Source organism: Lutra lutra, chromosome 8 (genome assembly GCF_902655055.1).
Source record: "Lutra lutra chromosome 8, mLutLut1.2, whole genome shotgun sequence".
Lineage (NCBI taxonomy): Eukaryota > Metazoa > Chordata > Mammalia > Carnivora > Mustelidae > Lutra > Lutra lutra.
Window position 1 is genome coordinate 38,372,923 of NC_062285.1, and position 18,724 is coordinate 38,391,646.

Below are 18,724 nucleotides of genomic sequence, written 5' to 3' on the forward strand. Positions count from 1 at the left end.
TTGGTTGGTATCCTCATGTTTCAGAAAACTGAAATTTGAGAAACTTGTGCCCCAGACCAACCATCTTTAAGTACAAGAGCCATGCTTTGTGCTTAGGTTGCTTAACTCTAACGCAGATTATCTTTGTACTGTGCCCTACAGAAGAGTTCTCGGTACTCTACGGATAGAAATTGCCAAATATGGCAGCACTTCGCCCATTTCACAGATGAGGAATGTTTGCACCCAAATTACAGGAAATGATTGATAAATGTTTGTTTGTTAACGACAGTGCTTGTCATAATGAGGGCAGAGTGTGGAGATGATCTCTCAGCTCTGAGGATTTGGCATTTTTGCACTATTTTTCAGTGACTCTTAAATGTTCGTTGTGTACAGGTGGCAGTTTTCAAAGAACGGGAGCAAAAAGAGATTGAAGCCATGCATTCCCTCAGAGCAGCCAACCTAGCCAAGATGACAATGGTGGACCGTATAGAAGAAGTAAAATTTTGCATTTGCCGCAAGACAGCCAGTGGGTTTATGCTACAGTGTGAGCTCTGCAAAGACTGGTTCCATAACAGCTGTGTTCCCCTTCCTAAATCAGGTTCCCAGAAAAAAGGGTCTAGCTGGCAGGCTAAAGAAGTAAAATTCCTTTGCCCTCTTTGTATGCGGTCTCGAAGGCCGAGGTTAGAGACTATTCTTTCACTCCTGGTATCTCTTCAGAAGTTGCCTGTACGTTTGCCTGAAGGAGAGGCCCTGCAGTGTTTGACAGAACGAGCTATGAGTTGGCAAGATAGAGCACGGCAGGCCCTAGCCACAGATGAACTGTCCTCTGCCCTAGCCAAACTGTCTGTGTTGAGTCAGCGCATGGTGGAGCAGGCAGCTCGAGAAAAGACTGAAAAGATCATCAGTGCAGAACTCCAAAAAGCAGCTGCTAATCCAGACTTACAGGCAAGTTTAGGGTTTTCTTTCTTTTTTTTATTTCATGAGATTATGTGTATAAATTGTAAATCAAATATATTTTACCAGCTGACTAGGAAAACATAAATTGCCAGCAGCTATGTTATCCATAACATCTTTCTGTATATGCCTACAGAATTTTCTTCGGGTATATACCTAGGTCATTTTAGTGAATCATTAACCTGGAAATACCATTGAGACGGACCTTGGCATCATAACCAAATAATTGGATCTGTACTAACTCTTGAATTCTGTTGGTCACCTTGCAAGTTCATTACATTTAGGTGTTCTTAAGTGCACATTAATTACCCTTGTTTATTTAGCTTTTCCCTCTGTTCATGTTGGAATTGTTTGTTGTTTAGGGACACTTACCTAGTTTCCAGCAGTCTGCTTTTAACCGGGTGGTGAGCAGTGTATCTTCTTCCCCTCGACAAACAATGGACTATGATGATGAAGAAACAGATTCTGATGAAGATATCCGGGAGACATATGGCTATGACATGAAGGTAATTAATGGACAGGCATACCTGATCACTGGGCTTGTTAAAACTACTGAACACTGATGTTTGAAGCCTGAAAGTAAAAGAGAAAGCTAGTCTATTTATCCTGCGTTTGTGGTGATAGCATTTTTTTCTAAGCTCTGCAGAATACAGACTGATAAAACAATTTTTTTAAAGGATGGAGTTTTTTTAAAAAAATCTGTGTTTATTTTCTTTACCTTGTAACTCCTTGTGGCCTAAAGGGACTAGAAAAATCATGCATTTAGATTACTGAAAGCTTTCATGGCTCATTTCAGTATTTTGTTTCCTTTGGGTTCTTAAAGTCTGTATAGTTATGTTTTAAGAATCCCATTCTAGCTATGCTTTGAGTCTTGCTCTGATCTCTCATCTGGATGGTGCAAGATAGAATGTCTTATTTAGAGATGAGTTATACATGGCCCATGGTTCAAATTTGCAGAGTTACAGCTGCAGCTAGAACTAATTATTTACCCTCACTGTGATTCTTTTAATAATGACACTACACTGGTTTTGGCAAGTTTGTTTTGTGTTAGATCCTACTGGCCTTTTATTATTTTGTGTCAGGCCCAGGTGCTTTGTCTTTTACCTATAGTAATAACATCATTATCTAGGCAGAAATTCTGTCAGGTTACAGTTAATCCATTGATCTGTTTTATATTAGTCTTTGAACTGTTTAGAATTTGTGTCTCTAACCATTAATACCATCTGTCATAGATGCTTGTAAACTATCTGCTTGTAAAATATTTTTCTAAAGATAAAAATGGATCTTGGGAATGTTTTAACGAGGGAATTTTTAGTTTTATGAATTAAAGACTTGAGCAAAGTTAAAACTTGAATTAGCCTGTTATGGTAAAGTTCTAAAGAAGCGGCTGGACAGGAATGCAGCCCATGCCACATGTAAGTTCGCTAATACTAGAATTGTCCATTTACTATGCTTAGAGGCCTTATCTGGGTTGTTCTCTTTCTAGCACATTAAGTATCAACCAGTACTCTAGAATTGCTAAATGGGATGGACTTTAGAAGCATTTTAGAAACCTATGAAAACAAAACATCACAAATATTACATGATTTTAGGGCTAGGGATCAAAACTATGGTTTGATATGGTTGTACAGAGTAATCTTTTTTTTAATGAAAATTATATAGTGGTGTTAGCTTATGAGCTCTCCTTTGGTAGGAGGGGACTTTTATAATATGAATTAGGAATTTATAGTGTTAGCAATATATTTGACAGCTTAGAAAAATAGAAGAATGGTAGGTGCAAGACTTAGAGTAATTAATTCTTGACAAGTCAGGAAACAACAAATTTTGGTGAGGATGTGGAGAAAGGGGGACCTCTTTATACTGTTGGTAGGAATTCAAGCTGGTGCAGCCACTCTGGAAAACAGTTTGGACCTTCCTCAAGAAGTTAAAAATAAAGCTGCCCTGTGACCCAGCAATAGCAGTAATAGGTATTTACCCCAAAGGTACAAATGTAGTGACCCGAAGGGGCACCTGCACCCCAGCGTTGATAGCGGCAGTGTCCACGATAGCCAGACTGTGGAAAGAGCTGACATGTCCATTGACAGACGAATGGGTAAAGAAGATGTGATATATATATATATAAATGTATATGTATGTATGATATATATAATACATATGATATATAATAAATATATATAACATATCCATCAATAATATATATATCCATCAATAAATTTTATATATATATATATATATATCCCTCGAGATGTCCATTGACAGAAGAATGGATAAAGAAGATGTGAGATATATATATATATATATTATATGATATATATAATATTACATATCCTATATCATCATATATAATATAGGGTATATAATAAAATATATATCATATACATCATTATATTTATATATAAATATATAAAATATATAAATATATATAAATCTTATATATATAAATAATATATATTCCATATAATGGGATATAATGATATCTATGATATATATCAGAAAGAGTGAATACTTAGCATTTATATCTGTGTGGATGGACCCAGAGGGTATTATGCTGAGCGAAATAAGTCAATCAGAGAAAGACAGTTATCATATAGTTTCACTCATATAAGTGGAATATAAGAAACAGCATAGAGGATCATAAGGGAAGGGAGGGAAAACTGAATGAGAAGTCATCAGAGAAGGAGAAAAACCATGAGAGACTCTTAACTATAGGAAACAAACTGAGGTTTGCTGGAGGGGTTAGGGTAATTCAATGATGGGCATTAAGGCGGGCACGTGATATGATGAGCACTTGATGTTACAGGCAACTGATGAATTACTGAATTCTGCTTCTGAAACTGATGTACTATATATTGGCTAACTGAATTTAAATTTTTTTTTTAAAGATTTTATTTATTTATTTGACAGACAGAGATCACAAGTAGGCAGAGAGGCAGGTAGAGAGAGAGGGGGAAGCAGGCTCCCCACTGAGCAGAGAGCCCGATGCGGGGCTGGATCGTAGGACCCTGAGATCATGACCCGAGCCGAAGGCAGAGGCTTTAACCCACTGAGCCACCCAGGCGCCCCTGAATTTAAATTTTTTTAAAAATTTTATTTATTTATTTATTTGACAGAAATCACAAGTAGGCAGAGGGGCAGGCACAGAGAGAGAGGAGGAAGCAGACTCCCCACTGAGCAGAGAGCCCGATGTGGGGCTCGATCCCAGGACCCTGGGATCATGACCCGAGCCGAAAGGCAAGGCTTTAACCCACTGAGCCACCCAGGCGCCCCCTGAATTTAAATTTTTTAAAAAGGATAATTCAAGGTCACATTTACCTTGATGTAGGTTAAAGATATTTTTAAAAATTAATTAAAATGTTATTTGCTGGGGCGCCTGGGTGGCTCAGTGGGTTAAAGCCTCTGCCTTCAGCTCGGGTCATGATCGCAGGGTCCTGGGATCAAGCCCCGAATCGGGCTCTCTGCTCCGTGGGGAGCCTGCTTCCTCTCTCTCTCTCTGCCTACTTGTGATCTCTGTCTGTCAAATTAATTAATTAATTAATTAATTTAAATAAATGTTATTTGCTGATTTAGTTACAATTAATTTGGTGATTTTTTTTTCCGTTTGTATGAAGTTCCCTGATTATAACCATGAATTTATCTTTTAAAATAGTTTGAATTTAGTATCTTGGCTTGAGAGAGAACCCTTAACGTTTAGGAAGAAGAGTAGGTAATTACATAGAAAAATAAAATCAGTCATTTTTTTTTTAATTTTTTATAAACATATATTTTCATCCCCAGGGGTACAGGTCTGTGAATCGCCAGGTTTACACACTTCACAGCACTCACCATAGCACATACCCTCCCCAATGTCCATAACCCCACTCCCCCCAACCCCCCTCCCCCCACATCAACCCTCAATTTGTTTTGTGAGATTAAGAGTCACTTATGGTTTGTCTCCCTCCCAATCCTATCTTGTTTCATAAAATCAGTCATTTGATCCTAGTTATCATAGCACGTAATTTGTGCTTTATGTTGTTGGATTACTTCATTTGCATGTAGTATCTTGTAATCACCACTGAATCATCACTGAATCAGGAAAATCATTACTTAGGAAAATATATGTTTAATGAAGGAAAGTCTGTCATGGATCTTTTGTATGTGTGGCTGGCATACCCTTTCACATACTCATGTGATCATTTCCTTTTAGGGCATATTGATTTCCCTTTACTGAAACTGTCCATCCATATCACAGTTTATATTTTGCAAATGCATGTATGTGCAGAATTGCGCATCAGAAAGGAGGGTATGCAACAGTAGTAGCTGTTCTCTCCCGAGAAGCTCTTTCTTGCAACCTAGTAATTGCTTATTTTAAAAATGAGAAAGGTTGGGTTCCTGGGTGGCTCAGTTGTTAAATGTCTGTCTTCGGCTCAGGTCATAATCTCAGAGTCCTGGGATCAAGCCCTGCATTGGGCTCCCTGCTCAGCGGGGAATCTGCTTCTCCCTCTCCCACTCCCCCTGCTTGTGTTCCCTCTCTCCCTTTCTGTCAAATAAATAAAATTTTTTTTTTTTAAAGATTTTATTTATTCATTTTACAGACAGAGATCACAAGTAGGCAGAGAGGCAGGCAGAGAGAGAGAGAGGAGGAAGCAGGCTCCCCGCTGAGCAGAGAGCCCGATGCGGGGCTCGATCCCAGGACCCTGGGACCATGACCTGAGCCGAAGGCAGAGGCTTTAACCCACTGAGCCACCCAGGCGCCCCTAAAAATTTTTTTTAAAAAATAAGAAAGGCAAATAAAACACAATCATTCTTTTAGGTTTTCCTCTTCACCCTTTTTAATGCTTGGACTGCTTGAGCTTTGGTGGAAATAGAGTCAGTTTTATTCAAGAGTTTAGTCCAGCATAATACCAGATAAGATAGAGTGACAGATCTGTATATAAAACACATTTCTCACCAAGAGTACATTCTACCTTTCTTCTATGTTTGCTATTAATGGGACTGAACTATAACTTCCTCCTTGGGGAGAGTAATTTGTTTAAGCTTGTTGTACGCCAGTTCTTTCACTTTCAGCCTAGCTGGTTTGTTTGTTTTTTTTTTTAAATGTGATTCTTGAAGATAGTATATATAGTAGGGTCCTTTCTGAACTGTAGTTCTGCATCTGTATGCATTTGTATAATACTGTTGAGTCTTGTTTTTTATGTTTTATTTTTTAAGTAATACTACAGTCTTTCTTAATTGTGGGTATTTAGTTCATTTTCATTTAATGTAGTGTTGACACGGTTGTGTTTAAATTGATCATTTTGCTGTTTATTTTTTATTAATTTCTGTTTTTTGTTCCTTTGTTGTACTTCTTTGGGTTACCTGAAAAAAAAATGTAATGTTTGATTTCATTTCTTTTATTGACTTCTTGCCTTTTAGCTCTTTTTGTTTATGTGTTTTCAGTGATTGCTTCAGTGATTTTGTCATGTCTTATATTTTCTTCTCTTTCCCTATGATCCTCTGCCTTATTTTTTAAATTCCACATATGAGAGAGATCATATGGTAACTGTCTTTCTCTGATTAACTTATTTCGCTTAGCATAATACTCTTTAGTTCCATTCACGTCATGGATGGTTAACTGGTTAACGGTGTGTCTTTAACTTACCAAAGTCAGTATTGTACATGTTCACTTTTCAAGCTTCACGTTGGGGAAGTAATTTTTTTTTTTTTAACAAATCTCTCTTTAGCTATCATTATTTTCCATCATTATTTTTTGATCACAGTCTGTTCTGTTTTGGAAGTTTAACAGAAAGTTCCCTGTATGAGTAACAACGAAATAAGTAGAGTCAAAGTCAGAAGAGACCCTTGTAGTCGCTGAGAAAAAGCTATGGGAACGAAAGTAGGACAGAACTGAAGTACTCTTCCATCTCTTGCTTTTTAGGGCTTAAGTTCTTAAATAGGGAAGAAGACTGGGAACTGCTATTCTCAGTGAGTGGCATTGTCTTCCAGAATCTTCTTATAAAACCTTTTAAGTATCCTATTTAATTAAGGATCATCTCACAATAGCAGATCTTCTTCTGCACCCCACAAAGAGAATCAGGTGTCTTGTTAGTCATGAAGGTGTTGGCTCCTCTCCTTACTCAGACTTCTGTACTTTGCTTTATGATGCTGGTACTGGGGCTCTACACCATGGGCTGGTAAACTTTTTCTGTGAAGTAATGTATATATGTCAATACACATTAATATGCAGTAATATATTTTTATAGTGTATATGTATGTGCATGTATATTCTCTCTCTCTCTCTCACACACACACACAGCTTAGTAAATATTTTACGTTTTGTTTTGTTTTGTTTTTTTAAGATTTTGTTTATTTATTTGACAGACCAAGATCACAAGTAGGCAGAGAGAGAGAAGGAAGCCTGCTCCCCGCCGAGCAGAGAGCCTGACGGCGGGGCTCGATCCCAGGACCCTGAGATCATGACCTGAGCTGAAGGCAGAGGCCTTAACCCACTGAGCCTACATATGCCCCATCTTTTAGGTTTTGTAAGCCACATATGGTCCCTAGTGGATATCTTTTTTTCCCCCACAACTCTTTAAAAACATAGACTATTCTTACCTTATACGCCATACAAAAAATGAGCTGCCACCTGGGTTGCAGTATGCCAACCAACTCTGCTCTCCACATTTGTTTTCTGCCTGCTGCCTGTCTTCTGCCAGTAGAGGACATTAGAAAATATTTAAAAGGCCTGAATAGTGAGAAGGGACGTGATCTTTCCCATGTTTTATTTTTCTCTATTTGTGTCATCATCTGAACTGCATGTTTTTTTGTTTTTTTTTTTTTCCTTTTTCTTTTTGTTTTGCTCTGGCAGTGGGAACTGGGTCCAATTTGTAGTTGTTTTTTCACATCCCTGAAACCAACCACATCACGTTCCGTTAGAGCAGAATGAACTGGCCAACACTTCCTTCTTAGAGATCTGGCTCCCATCTCTGCAGCGCCTCTTCTCTGAGCTTGTAGGTTCTAATAACCCCACTTCTTCCCTTTGTTACCTCAAACTCTAGGGTTGACAACTTTTTCTTGGTGTTAGCTCGGTGCTATTTTTGTCTTTTCAAGCCTTTAATATACATCTAACCAGTTCATTAAATTAACCTTGTTGAAAGGCCGGTGATTTCTGTCTTCCTGATTGCGCTCCACCATTAAAACTCTACATGTGAGCTTCTGGAAACTAACTGTAGGGGAGAATCATCTGAGAACTAATTAAAGCTGTCAGAAGTATATAATTTGAATATTGTCAGTTAGGCTTTTCATTGTATTAAGAAAGAAAAGTCTGTAAGAGCAATTGATAAGCCTCTAGGCTTGAAAACCTTTAGAGAGGATTAAATGATTTGTGTCTTTCAGATGTCACATCTAAACGTTTCTTCCCTTCCTAAGTCCGAAAAGTGTCAAGGTTCTCTAACTTGGGAGTATAGGAGTTTTTTTTAGTTGTAGACTGTAGAAGGTAGATTATTTAGTAGTAATTTTCTTATAGGTTTATTATCTCTGGATTGTTTTTGAGGTTTACTATTTCCATTTTGACCTAAAACTGTAGTCATTACTGACCCCCTCCACCATTCCCCGCACTGTGGGCATTTTCTGTCTTATTTAATACTGTGCACTTAATTTTAAGGTCATATTTTAAAATTTTTTTAATTTAATTTTTTAATATAAATTCAGTTATTTAACATATAATGTATTATTGGTTTTAGAGGTAGAGTTCAGTGATTCATCAGTCTTAAATAATACCCAGTGCTCATTACATCACGTGCCCTCCTAATGTCCATCACCCACTTACCCCATCCATTCCACCCACTCAGCCTACCCTATTTGTTTCTTATGATTAAGAGTCTGTTGTTGTGGGCGCCTGGGTGGCTCAGTGGGTTAAGCCGCTGCCTTCAGCTCAGGTTGTGATCTCAGGGTCCTGGGATCGAGTCTCACATCAGGCTCTCTGCTCAGCAGGGAGCCTGCTTCCCTCCCTCTCTCTACCTGCCTCTCTGTCTACTTGTGATCTCTCTCTGTCAAATAAATAAATAAAATCTTTAAAAAAAAAAATAAAGAGTCTGTTGTGGTTTGTCTCCCTCTCTGATTTTGTCATGTCTTATTTTTTCTTCTCTTTCCCTATGATCCTCTGCATTGTTTCTTAAATTCCACATATGAGTGAGATTATATGATAACTGTCTTTCTTTGATTGACTTATTTTGCTTAGCATAATACTCTTTGGTTCTATCCATGTCATTGCAGATGGCAAGATTTCAGTTTTTTGATGGCTGGTAGTATTTCATTAAGGTCATATTTTTAGTATATTACAAGCCTGAAAGCCTGCAGTTAGGACCTTGTCACAGGGTAAATGAAGTGGTTCTAATTCTGAATGCCCCTCTTCGTTTCCTCTTTTTTTTTTCCCCTCTTTTTTTCCTTCTTTGTTTCTTCTTCAGGACACAGCCAGCGTGAAGTCTTCCAGTAGTCTGGAGCCCAATCTTTTTTGTGATGAAGAAATTCCCATCAAGTCTGAAGAGGTGGTCACTCACATGTGGACAGCACCTTCATTCTGTGCGGAACATGCTTATTCTTCAGCTTCTAAGAGTTGTTCTCAAGGTATTACCCTTTCAAACAGTGTAAAGAAGATATACCTGACCTAGGTGGTTCAGTCGGTTAAGCGTCTGCCTTCAGCTCCGGTCATGATCCCGGGGTCCTGGGATCGAGCCGTGCATTGGGCTCCTTGCTCAGCAGGGAACCTGCTTCTCCTTCTCCTACCTGCTCTTATTCTCTCTTGCTATCTCTGTCTCTCTCTCAAATAAATAAAATCTTAAAAAAAAAAAAAAAAAAAAAAGATACACCTGAAACCAGGGAGAGAAAACATTGTATTAATCAAGGCTATGAATCCCTCTTTTTAAATTTTTTTTTAAGGTTATTTATTTTAGAAAGAGGGAGCAGGAGGGGCCAGAGGAAGAGGGAGAGAGAATTTCAAGCAGACTTCATGCCAAGGGCAGAGCCCGACTCCGGGCGCGATCTCAGCAACCCTGAGATCATGACCTGAACTAAAATCAAGAGTTGGATGCTTAAGCAGCTGTGCCACCCAGGCGCTCCAGACTGTGAATCCCTCTTAAATGTACATCCTGGCCATGAAATGCTTGTAAAACCTGAAAATGCAATTTTGATAAAGAAAAGCTAAGTCTCAGGGTGCTGGGCAGCTCAGTGGGTTAAGCCTCTGCCTTCAGCTCAAGTCATGACCCCAGGGTCCTGGGATCCAGCCCCCATGGAGCTCTCTGCTCAGCGGGGAGCCTGTTTCCCCCTCTCTCTCTTTGCTTGCCTCTCCCCCTACTTGTGATCTCTGTCTGTCAAATAAATAAAATCTTAAAAAAAAAAAAAAGAAAAGCTAAGTCTCTGTGTTCATTTTATGTTACTAGGTGGTAACCTAAAAAAAGTTACATGGAATTATTGAATCCTAGTAAGAACTTTAGAGGCCTTCTAATGCCATCTCTATTTATATAAAATCTCTGATAGGCCTCTATTTGTTCATTACCACTTGTCGAGGAACTTGTTGCTTTTTGAGAATATTCATTCTTGTTTTGGAAAGTTTCAAGTGTTAGAGAGTTCCTCTTTTCCTTGGTAGATAATTGCCCTCATATGTCTACTTTGCTTTTCCCCATTGAAAATGTATCACACTGCTTTAAAACGTCACATGTCTGGGAAGTAAAGGGTGTTTCTCTTTTCATAGTAAAATTTAGGATCTTACGGAGTGGCATATTACTATTGGTTTATCGGGAGGATAGCAGCTTATTTTTCTAGGGCACCTCATGTGCTTAATCTTTTGGTCCCCTCTAAAGTGGAGAGAAAATAAGATATTCTTTCCCATTCTCCTTCCACTGTTAGTCACAGACTAAAGAATCAGTAAGGGACCAACTTTTTTTTTTTAAAGATTTTTATTTATTTTTTTGACAGACAAAGATCACGGGTAGGCAGAGAGGCAGGCAGAGAGAGAGGGGGAAGCAGGCTCCCTGCCAAGCAGAGAGCCTGATGCAGGGCTCGATCCCAGGACCCTGGGATCATGACCCAAGTCAAAGGGAGAGGCTTCAACCCACCGAGCCACCTAGGCGCCCCCCAATTTTTTACTCTTAACTAATTTTTTAGAGTGGGCATTAGAATTCTGGATCTTTTTGTTTTGTATTTTTTTGAAGATTTCATTTTCACTTTCATATGGATATAGTGAATTCAGATATCTAAAGTAAGTACTGGAGGAGGAGGGACCATTCTCTTAAATACTTACTTTCGAAACATGACATTTTTTTCCATGGTTTTCATTTTTTGTTTTGTCTTATTTTGTTTTGTCTTATTGGAAAGGTTCTAGCACCCCAAGGAAACAACCTCGGAAGAGCCCTTTGGTGCCCCGAAGTTTGGAACCTCCAGTATTAGAGTTGTCACCTGGAGCTAAAGCCCAGCTAGAAGAACTTATGATGGTTGGAGATCTCCTAGAAGTATCTCTGGATGAGACTCAACACATTTGGCGGATTTTGCAGGCCACACACCCACCCTCTGAAGACAGATTCCTGCATATCATGGAGGCAAGGAGTTAAAGCTTACTTAAATAGTGGTTTTAAAATTTTTTAGAATGCCTTGGTTCTTTGGAGGTGCCACATTAGCCAGGATGGGGATGGCTGAGTGGGTAGTACTATGGCTGTCCTCCTTTCCTATTAAGCCAAATGTAATTCTGCTTTATGGTCTAATTGCAATTTTATGTAATATTTTGGGGGGGGGGGGAACCAAACACCATTTCCACTAAAAAGAATGGAGGATACTGAAAACTCTTAGTTTTTCTCCTAAGGAAGGAACAACTTCCTTAGCCCATACTCCCACTGTTGAAAGGCCCAAAAAAGAAGGTGGAAGAAAATTCAGTGTTTTTTAAAAAAAAAAAAAAAAGAAAAGGCAAGGGGAGGGCTAAATAGGGGAGGCACAAGGGAACAAGAGGGGAGGGTTAAACAGATTGGGGTGGGAAAGAAAGTCTGTATTCATATATTAATACTTAAAGAGCAGTTTGCAGTTTATACAGTGTTTTTATATCCATGATCTCATTCTATCCTCAGTGTAAATAATCCTGAGTGGGTGAGAGAAAAGGATAGACCTATTTCTACATATTAAGAAATAAAGGGTCAGAGATGTAGAAACTTGCCTAGGCCACACATTTATTAAAAACAGAAAGACCTGGATTCCAACTCGGGCATTTCACTTCAAGTATTCTTTTCATTATTCTTTTCCATTTCTTATTTTGATGCAGTGGAATGATACGGTGTCACCAACAGTTGATACAGGTACACTTGGCAGATGATAGTTAGGTTTTGGTTTGGAATTCAGACTAAAGGTAGCCTGATTTAGATACTCTTTTCCAAAATACCAAGGGTTTTCTTCACATCCATTATCTCATCTGATCCTCTTTATTTTACACATAAGCAAACACAGACTATTGAGAAGGTAAATACGTAGTTCGAGATGTGGTTGACTTAAGACATGTATAATGCAGGGTTCTGCATTCTGTAGTTTCTTAGGTTCTCGTCAAAGATTTTTCAGTCTCAAATATGTCACAAAATGAATTCTCAAGTGGTATTTAATTATCAAGCTTTCATGTTTCAGTATTTCTTTTTCTACCTCCTCCTGTTCTTCTGAAAGTGTGCTAGACACACTTTCACTATGAAAAATTTTTAATGCTGGGGCACCTGGGTGGCTCAGTCAGTTAAGCATCCTGACTCTTGTTTTCAGCTCAGGTTGTGATCGCAGGATTATGGGATCCAGCACTGCACTGGGCTCTGCTCAGCAGGGAATCTGTGTGGGGTTCTTTCCCTCTGCCCCTTCCCCCAATCTCATGCACTCCTTCTCTCCCCTCCTCAAATAAATATAGAATCTTTAAAAAAATTTTTTAAATTTTAATGTGTATTACATCAGCAGATAGTAGAAATTGGAACAATGTTAGAAAATTGAAAAATAAGGGTTTTTTTGCTTTGTCACGTCAACATCTCTAGCCCTTGCCAGAGTCACTATATGTAGTGAGATCATGGATACAGTTTTTTGTCTTGCCAACAATTTTAATAACTTCTTAGCCATTGGGAATTATGAGTTAATAAAGAACTGTCGTAATGCTAAGTGAAGACCAAGAAAATTATTACATTTAATACTTTTAGCTTTATATGTATGTTTTATCTCAATTAGAGGTGCTACACATATACTGATATAGGCTAACAATGATCTTTTTTCCCTGTTAAGCTAAAGTCACATGTTTTCTACAGGCTTTTCTTTATTTTCTGTTTTTGTTGAATATTACATTTGTTTTCTTTTTTTTTTTTTTTAAGATTTTATTTATTTATTTGACAGAGAGAGATCACAAGTAGGCAGAGAGGCAGGCAGAGAGAGAGAGGGAGAGAGTGGAGGAAGGCTCCCTGCTGAGCAGAGAGCCCGATGTGGGACTCGATCCTAGGACCCTGAGATCATGACCTGAGCCGAAGGCAGCAGCTTAACCCACTGAGCCACCCAGGCGCCACTATTGTTTTCTTAAAATGTCTTTTAAATATCTTTATAACATTTATTGTGTTCTAATGTACCCAACATAAAATCTACCATTTTAATCCATTTTAAGTATACAGTTCACTTGTCACTAATGGCATTTACAGTGTTACACTATTGCAGTTGTCCATTTCCAGAACTTTTGAATCATCCCAAACAGAACCCCTACACTCATTAAACAATAAGTCCCATTTCTCCTTCCTTCAGCCCTTGGTAACCTCTCTTGTCCTTTCTGTCTCAATGAAGTTGTCTATTCAAGGTACCTCCTACAAGAGAATAAAACTTTTTTAAATGTCTTGCTTTAAAATTCTTTCTAATTTGATATTGTTGAAGGATGACAGCATGGAAGAGAAACCATTAAAAATAAAAGGAAAAGACTCTTCAGAGAAGAAACGGAAACGGAAGTTAGAAAAAGTAGAACAACTTTTTGGAGAAGGAAAACAGAAGTCCAAGGAGTTAAAGAAAATGGATAAACCTAAAAAGAAGAAATTAAAACTAAGTGCAGAAAAATCAAAGGAGCTGAATAAACTGGCCAAGAAATTGGCAAAGGAAGAAGAGAGAAAGAAAAAGAAGGAGAAGGCTGCTGCAGCCAAAGTTGACCTTGTGAAAGAAACTACTGAGAAGAAGAGAGAGAAAAAGGTGCTGGACATCCCCTCAAAGTACGACTGGTCTGGAGCGGAGGAGTCCGATGACGAAAATGCCGTGTGTGCCGCACAGAACTGCCAGCGGCCCTGCAAGGACAAGGTGAGCTCTAACTGTATCCACCCCCCTGGGGGAGAGGCCAAGGAGCAGCAGTCGAGAGACAGAAGCCTGATGTCATGAGAATCTGGTTTTGATTCCAGGATTTGGGCTTCCAGCAGAATATGTTTTCTACAGTTTCTATAAACTGTTTTTCATTATGAGGCTCTTAGGTCAGTGTGCTTAATGGTAGAAATGTTGTGCTTTAAAAATCATGTACCTGGCGAACATAAGAAGACCAGAGCAGAGAGAAGCTGAGTGATAACCCTGGGTGGCCGTGCATTTCATGTGTGGTTGGCATAGCGGGGTTCAGTGTAGTCCTTGAGTCCTTTCGCCTTCCCTGTAGGGTGGCTCAGAGAACTAAATACCTTGTCAGTTAGTTAGTCACGGTGGCCTCAAAACATTCTGAGCCAGTGTTTTAAGAGCTCTGGCAAATTGTGTTAAAATTTTTGTTCTAAAGACCTAAAACTAAGGGGTTAAAGCTTCACTTTTGGTCTGTGTCTTACACACACTCAGGCCTATCTGCATTCTTCTAAAATGGAATGAGATTTTTTCCAGACACCTTGCAAAAAATAATTAAGACCTTTGAAGATATTATTTTAAAAGTTTCGGCCCTAAATTTTAAGTATAGTTACTACATGATGGCCATTCTTTAGGTAATACTGATGTTAAGAATTTCTGAGAAAGATGGATAGGTTTTATGAAAAATTCCAGTTCATTGATTACTGGAGACATCTGTTATGGTTCCCATCAAGATTAGTAATTCATAGTTTTAATTTTTTTTTTCATAGTTTTAATTTTATTTTGCTCATTTTACCACTTGATATTTAAAATTTTATTACCTCAATTTGAATATATGAACAGAATAAATATAACTGCATCGGTACTCCCTTACTTCCCTCCTCAGTCAAATACTTGTTAGAGCTTGACGAGGTCACCTTGTTCAGGGTCTTCATTTTACAAATGATGAAACCAGGACTCAGTGAAGATAAATGATGTGACCAAAGTCACAGTGCTAAGTAGTACAAAGCCAAAAGTAGAACCGAGGTTTCCTGGCTCCCAGACCAGGTTTTCTTCACTAATATCCCCACCCTACCGATAATTAAGATGTAAGTACAAAAACACATTCCAAAACTAAATGACACTTAGATTTAAATTATACTTATTGTTTTCCACTTATTTTTGGAAAATGAATATATTTTGGTAAGAAGCATATCCCCATAGTCTGACCTTCCAGGGACAATACCTATACATACTTTAGTGTGTTTTCTTCTAGTCCTTTTTCCATATAGTTTATTTTATATCATGTCATACTGTCTTTCACTTTTGTGTCTTTATTGATTTCATAAATATGTTTCTATTTTATAAACATTTTTAAAGTATTTTAGTAGCTACATTATATATGTGTTTGTATTTTTCTTTCATTTTAAATTTATTCTCATCTGAATTTGTTCAGTAAAGAGGCTGATGAAAGGCTGTTTTCTCTTTGGGTGCTGAAGTATTGGCAGCTTAGTGTTGGCAGAACCTTCTCCCGTTGTTTCTCTTCTAACTGATTTTGTGGTAGTATCAGACTGGCAGCAAGAAGTGGTGTTTCTTTTTCAAGTTTTCCTGTCATCCTTCCTACAATGTTTATATCCATCATGAGCCTTTTGCCCTCTCTTTTTTCACCTTTTCACTTAGTAATCTTTTCCCTCTCCTCTGCTCAGCATTTTAAATATCGCTCAGGTCATCTGTTATCTTCCTGTAGCATATAAACACTACAGGAAGTTTTTTTTCCTCATCTGCAATGAAATTGTTAACACATGCCCTGCATATTCTCAGAGTTTTGAGAGTAAGAGGAGATAATCTCTATGAAAGTACTTGCTAACAAAATGCAGTGTTAAAATGCATTATTTTTTTTAAATTTTTAAATGAACCTTAAGATTTGCTCCTAACATTAAAGGTATTCTTTTAAAAACCTACAAAGTTTTCTTAGTAGAACAAAGGGAGACTTAGCTGAACATTCAGATAAAATGTCTGTTTCAAACTGTTAAAACACATACAAAAGTGAGGAAGGTATATCTTAACCTGTCATCATCCTACATAAAAGAAACTTAGTAAGTGTTGTATTTCTATAATGTGTTTAATTTTAAGCAAATTATTTCAGATTGTAAACATTCTGCCTATCGTTGCTGTTTTGCAATATTTATGGTTCTCTAGGTTTGTTCTCAGCACTAGTTTCACTAAATAAAAGGTGTATTTCTTTAACTGCTTTGTAAAAGAATCTTACAACTTTCTCAGTGTGAAGTATAGTATTTCTCTAAGAAAACATGCATGACACATATCTTCAGAACAAAATGATAAGAAAAGAATGTTTTGAGAGAAGTCCATGCTCTTTAAATGTCATGCAGCAAAAATAACTTCTTGAGTTTATTCATATTTAGGTAAATGTACATTTACCATTTTTCTAACCAGTAATTACTATTACCTTTCCCCCAAAACGTGCAGACTGAGAAGACTTTGAAGGGCTACCTGAATATATGTAGGCTCAATTTCAGGATGTTTTAGAAAGAGAAAAGAAAAACATTATCAGAATAATACTGTAAAGGGCTTTAAAAAACAAAATAAAACAAAACTGTCTCTTCCATCATTGTCAAATTAACCTCAAGGTGAAATTAATTAAAAAAAATAAAATAAGTATTTTCAAAAAATTAGTTTTTAAGGTTCAGAATCTTTTTCTCCCTGAGGTCTGCCCCTTTCATTCAGTCTTAACTGTTACCAAGAGTAAATAGACTTTTTCCTTTTTTTTTTTTAAACCAAACTCTTCCTGTGGGCCTTTTCCATACCCATTACCACTTCCATAAGAAGTTTGGGATGGTAAATAGAGATTAAGTTTATAAGCCTGTGTCTCTCACATTTATTGTTAGTCATTTTCATTTTAAAAGATTTTCATGGCGATGTCTCAGCTATAGTGTTTGTGTTACTAGTTCATATCTCTCTTTAAAAGCACAAATAATCATGGGGCACCTGGGTGGCTCAGTGTGTTAAAGCCTCTGCCTTCAGCTCAGGTCATGATCCCAGGGTCCTGGGATCGAGCCCCGCATCGGGCTCTCTACTCATTGGGGATCCTCCTTCCCTCTCACACTCTGCCTGCCTCTCTGCCTACTTGTGATCTCTGTCAAATAAATAATAAACTCTTAAAAAAAAATAAAAGCACAGATAATCAAAGGTTGGGTTACCCTGAGTGAGTGTGTAATACACACACATACACACACACAGAAATTATGATGTGGAAATAGGCTAACCATTTGTTCCAATTTGCCTGGATTTTCTTAATTTTAGCAGTGAAATTCCTGTGTCTTGGGAAATAGCAATCTTGGGCTGGCTAGGAAGCTTGGTCCCTTAATGTTGAGAGCACCAAAAAAATAAACACAGGGATTCTGAACATTATTATATTGTACTTTGAGTAACTTGTTTTAGTTTTTTGTATCTGGTTTTTGCAAGGAATCTTGGTGAAGTAGAGTTGAATGCCAAAATAATAAAAGCTCAGTAAGGGGAACTAAGCTAAGAATATCACTACATCTCCAGGCTTTCTTTTTTCCCCAGTGCAGTAGTATGCTCTGCAAACTGAACAAGATATTTTTAAGGGTAAATTCCAAACCATATAGCAAAACATGCCAAATTAACATTATTTCTTGTATTTAACATATTTCTTTTTTAAAATTTCCCCAAATCGAGCTGGTAGCCTGTTTGTACTATACTTATAAATCTCTTATCCTTTGAGATTCGAACAGCTTATAGCTTTGAAGTTTTTTAATAATTATTTTTGTGATTTGATAAGTAGATCTTTTGAAAATAATGAAAGGGGAAGTGACTGTTAGAACTCAATATGCAGTCAGCCACGTTCTGTGTTCTTGTGTCTTCAGGCCACTACATACTCTGTTGCCCCTGTGTCAGAATCATCAGTGGATTCCGTTGACATTCCAGACTTTAGTTTGCTTTATGATCCAGTGGGCCTTTTCAAACAAAAATAGCACTGGATTTGGTTGTTAGTATGTGAGTGTGATTTAAAAAAAAAAAAGATACTTGGAAGGACTGTTTTTTTTTTTCCCCTGCTCGATTATTGAACTGTTACGTAATCCGTAGGCTGGGGTAGAATCTGTGTACTGGTGAATATCTCAAGAAAAGTTTATACTTTTTTGGAATGGTGGGAGAGCTAGGCTTAGGAATGGATCTCTAGCCAAAATCACAAAAGAGAACATGTCTTCCTTACTTGCGAGAGGTTGGCAGATTTAATTTGAGGAAACCTGGAAGCCAGTGAGTGTAGTGAAGAATTAGATTTTAAGAAACATGGAACCGCTTTTCTTGGCAGCAGATAAGTGATAAATTAGGAGATTTCTTATTCTGTGGATTAGCGTGACTGAGGACTGGACTGGAGTAAGGGTTGAAGGTAGGAGTAAAGTTGTCTCTTGGTTCAGGGTGGCATCATAAAGAGGGCAGTATCTGAAATTTGGGCAGCTCAGAGAAACGGATCATCTTC

At 37.8% G+C, this 18,724-nt stretch overlaps 1 protein-coding gene across 1 annotated transcript in view; it reads left to right on the forward strand.

The window, feature by feature from the left end:
• The window catches only part of KDM5A (lysine demethylase 5A), a 101,972-nt gene that overhangs the window by 76,198 nt on the left and 7,050 nt on the right, over positions 1 to 18,724 (forward strand). Inside the window, exons 23-27 of the mRNA XM_047739968.1 lie at positions 373 to 924; positions 1,296 to 1,439; positions 9,354 to 9,513; positions 11,260 to 11,480; positions 13,801 to 14,211. Of these exons, the coding sequence (XP_047595924.1) occupies positions 373 to 924; positions 1,296 to 1,439; positions 9,354 to 9,513; positions 11,260 to 11,480; positions 13,801 to 14,211 (1,488 nt within the window). The remainder of the gene's footprint in view (positions 1 to 372; positions 925 to 1,295; positions 1,440 to 9,353; positions 9,514 to 11,259; positions 11,481 to 13,800; positions 14,212 to 18,724) is intronic.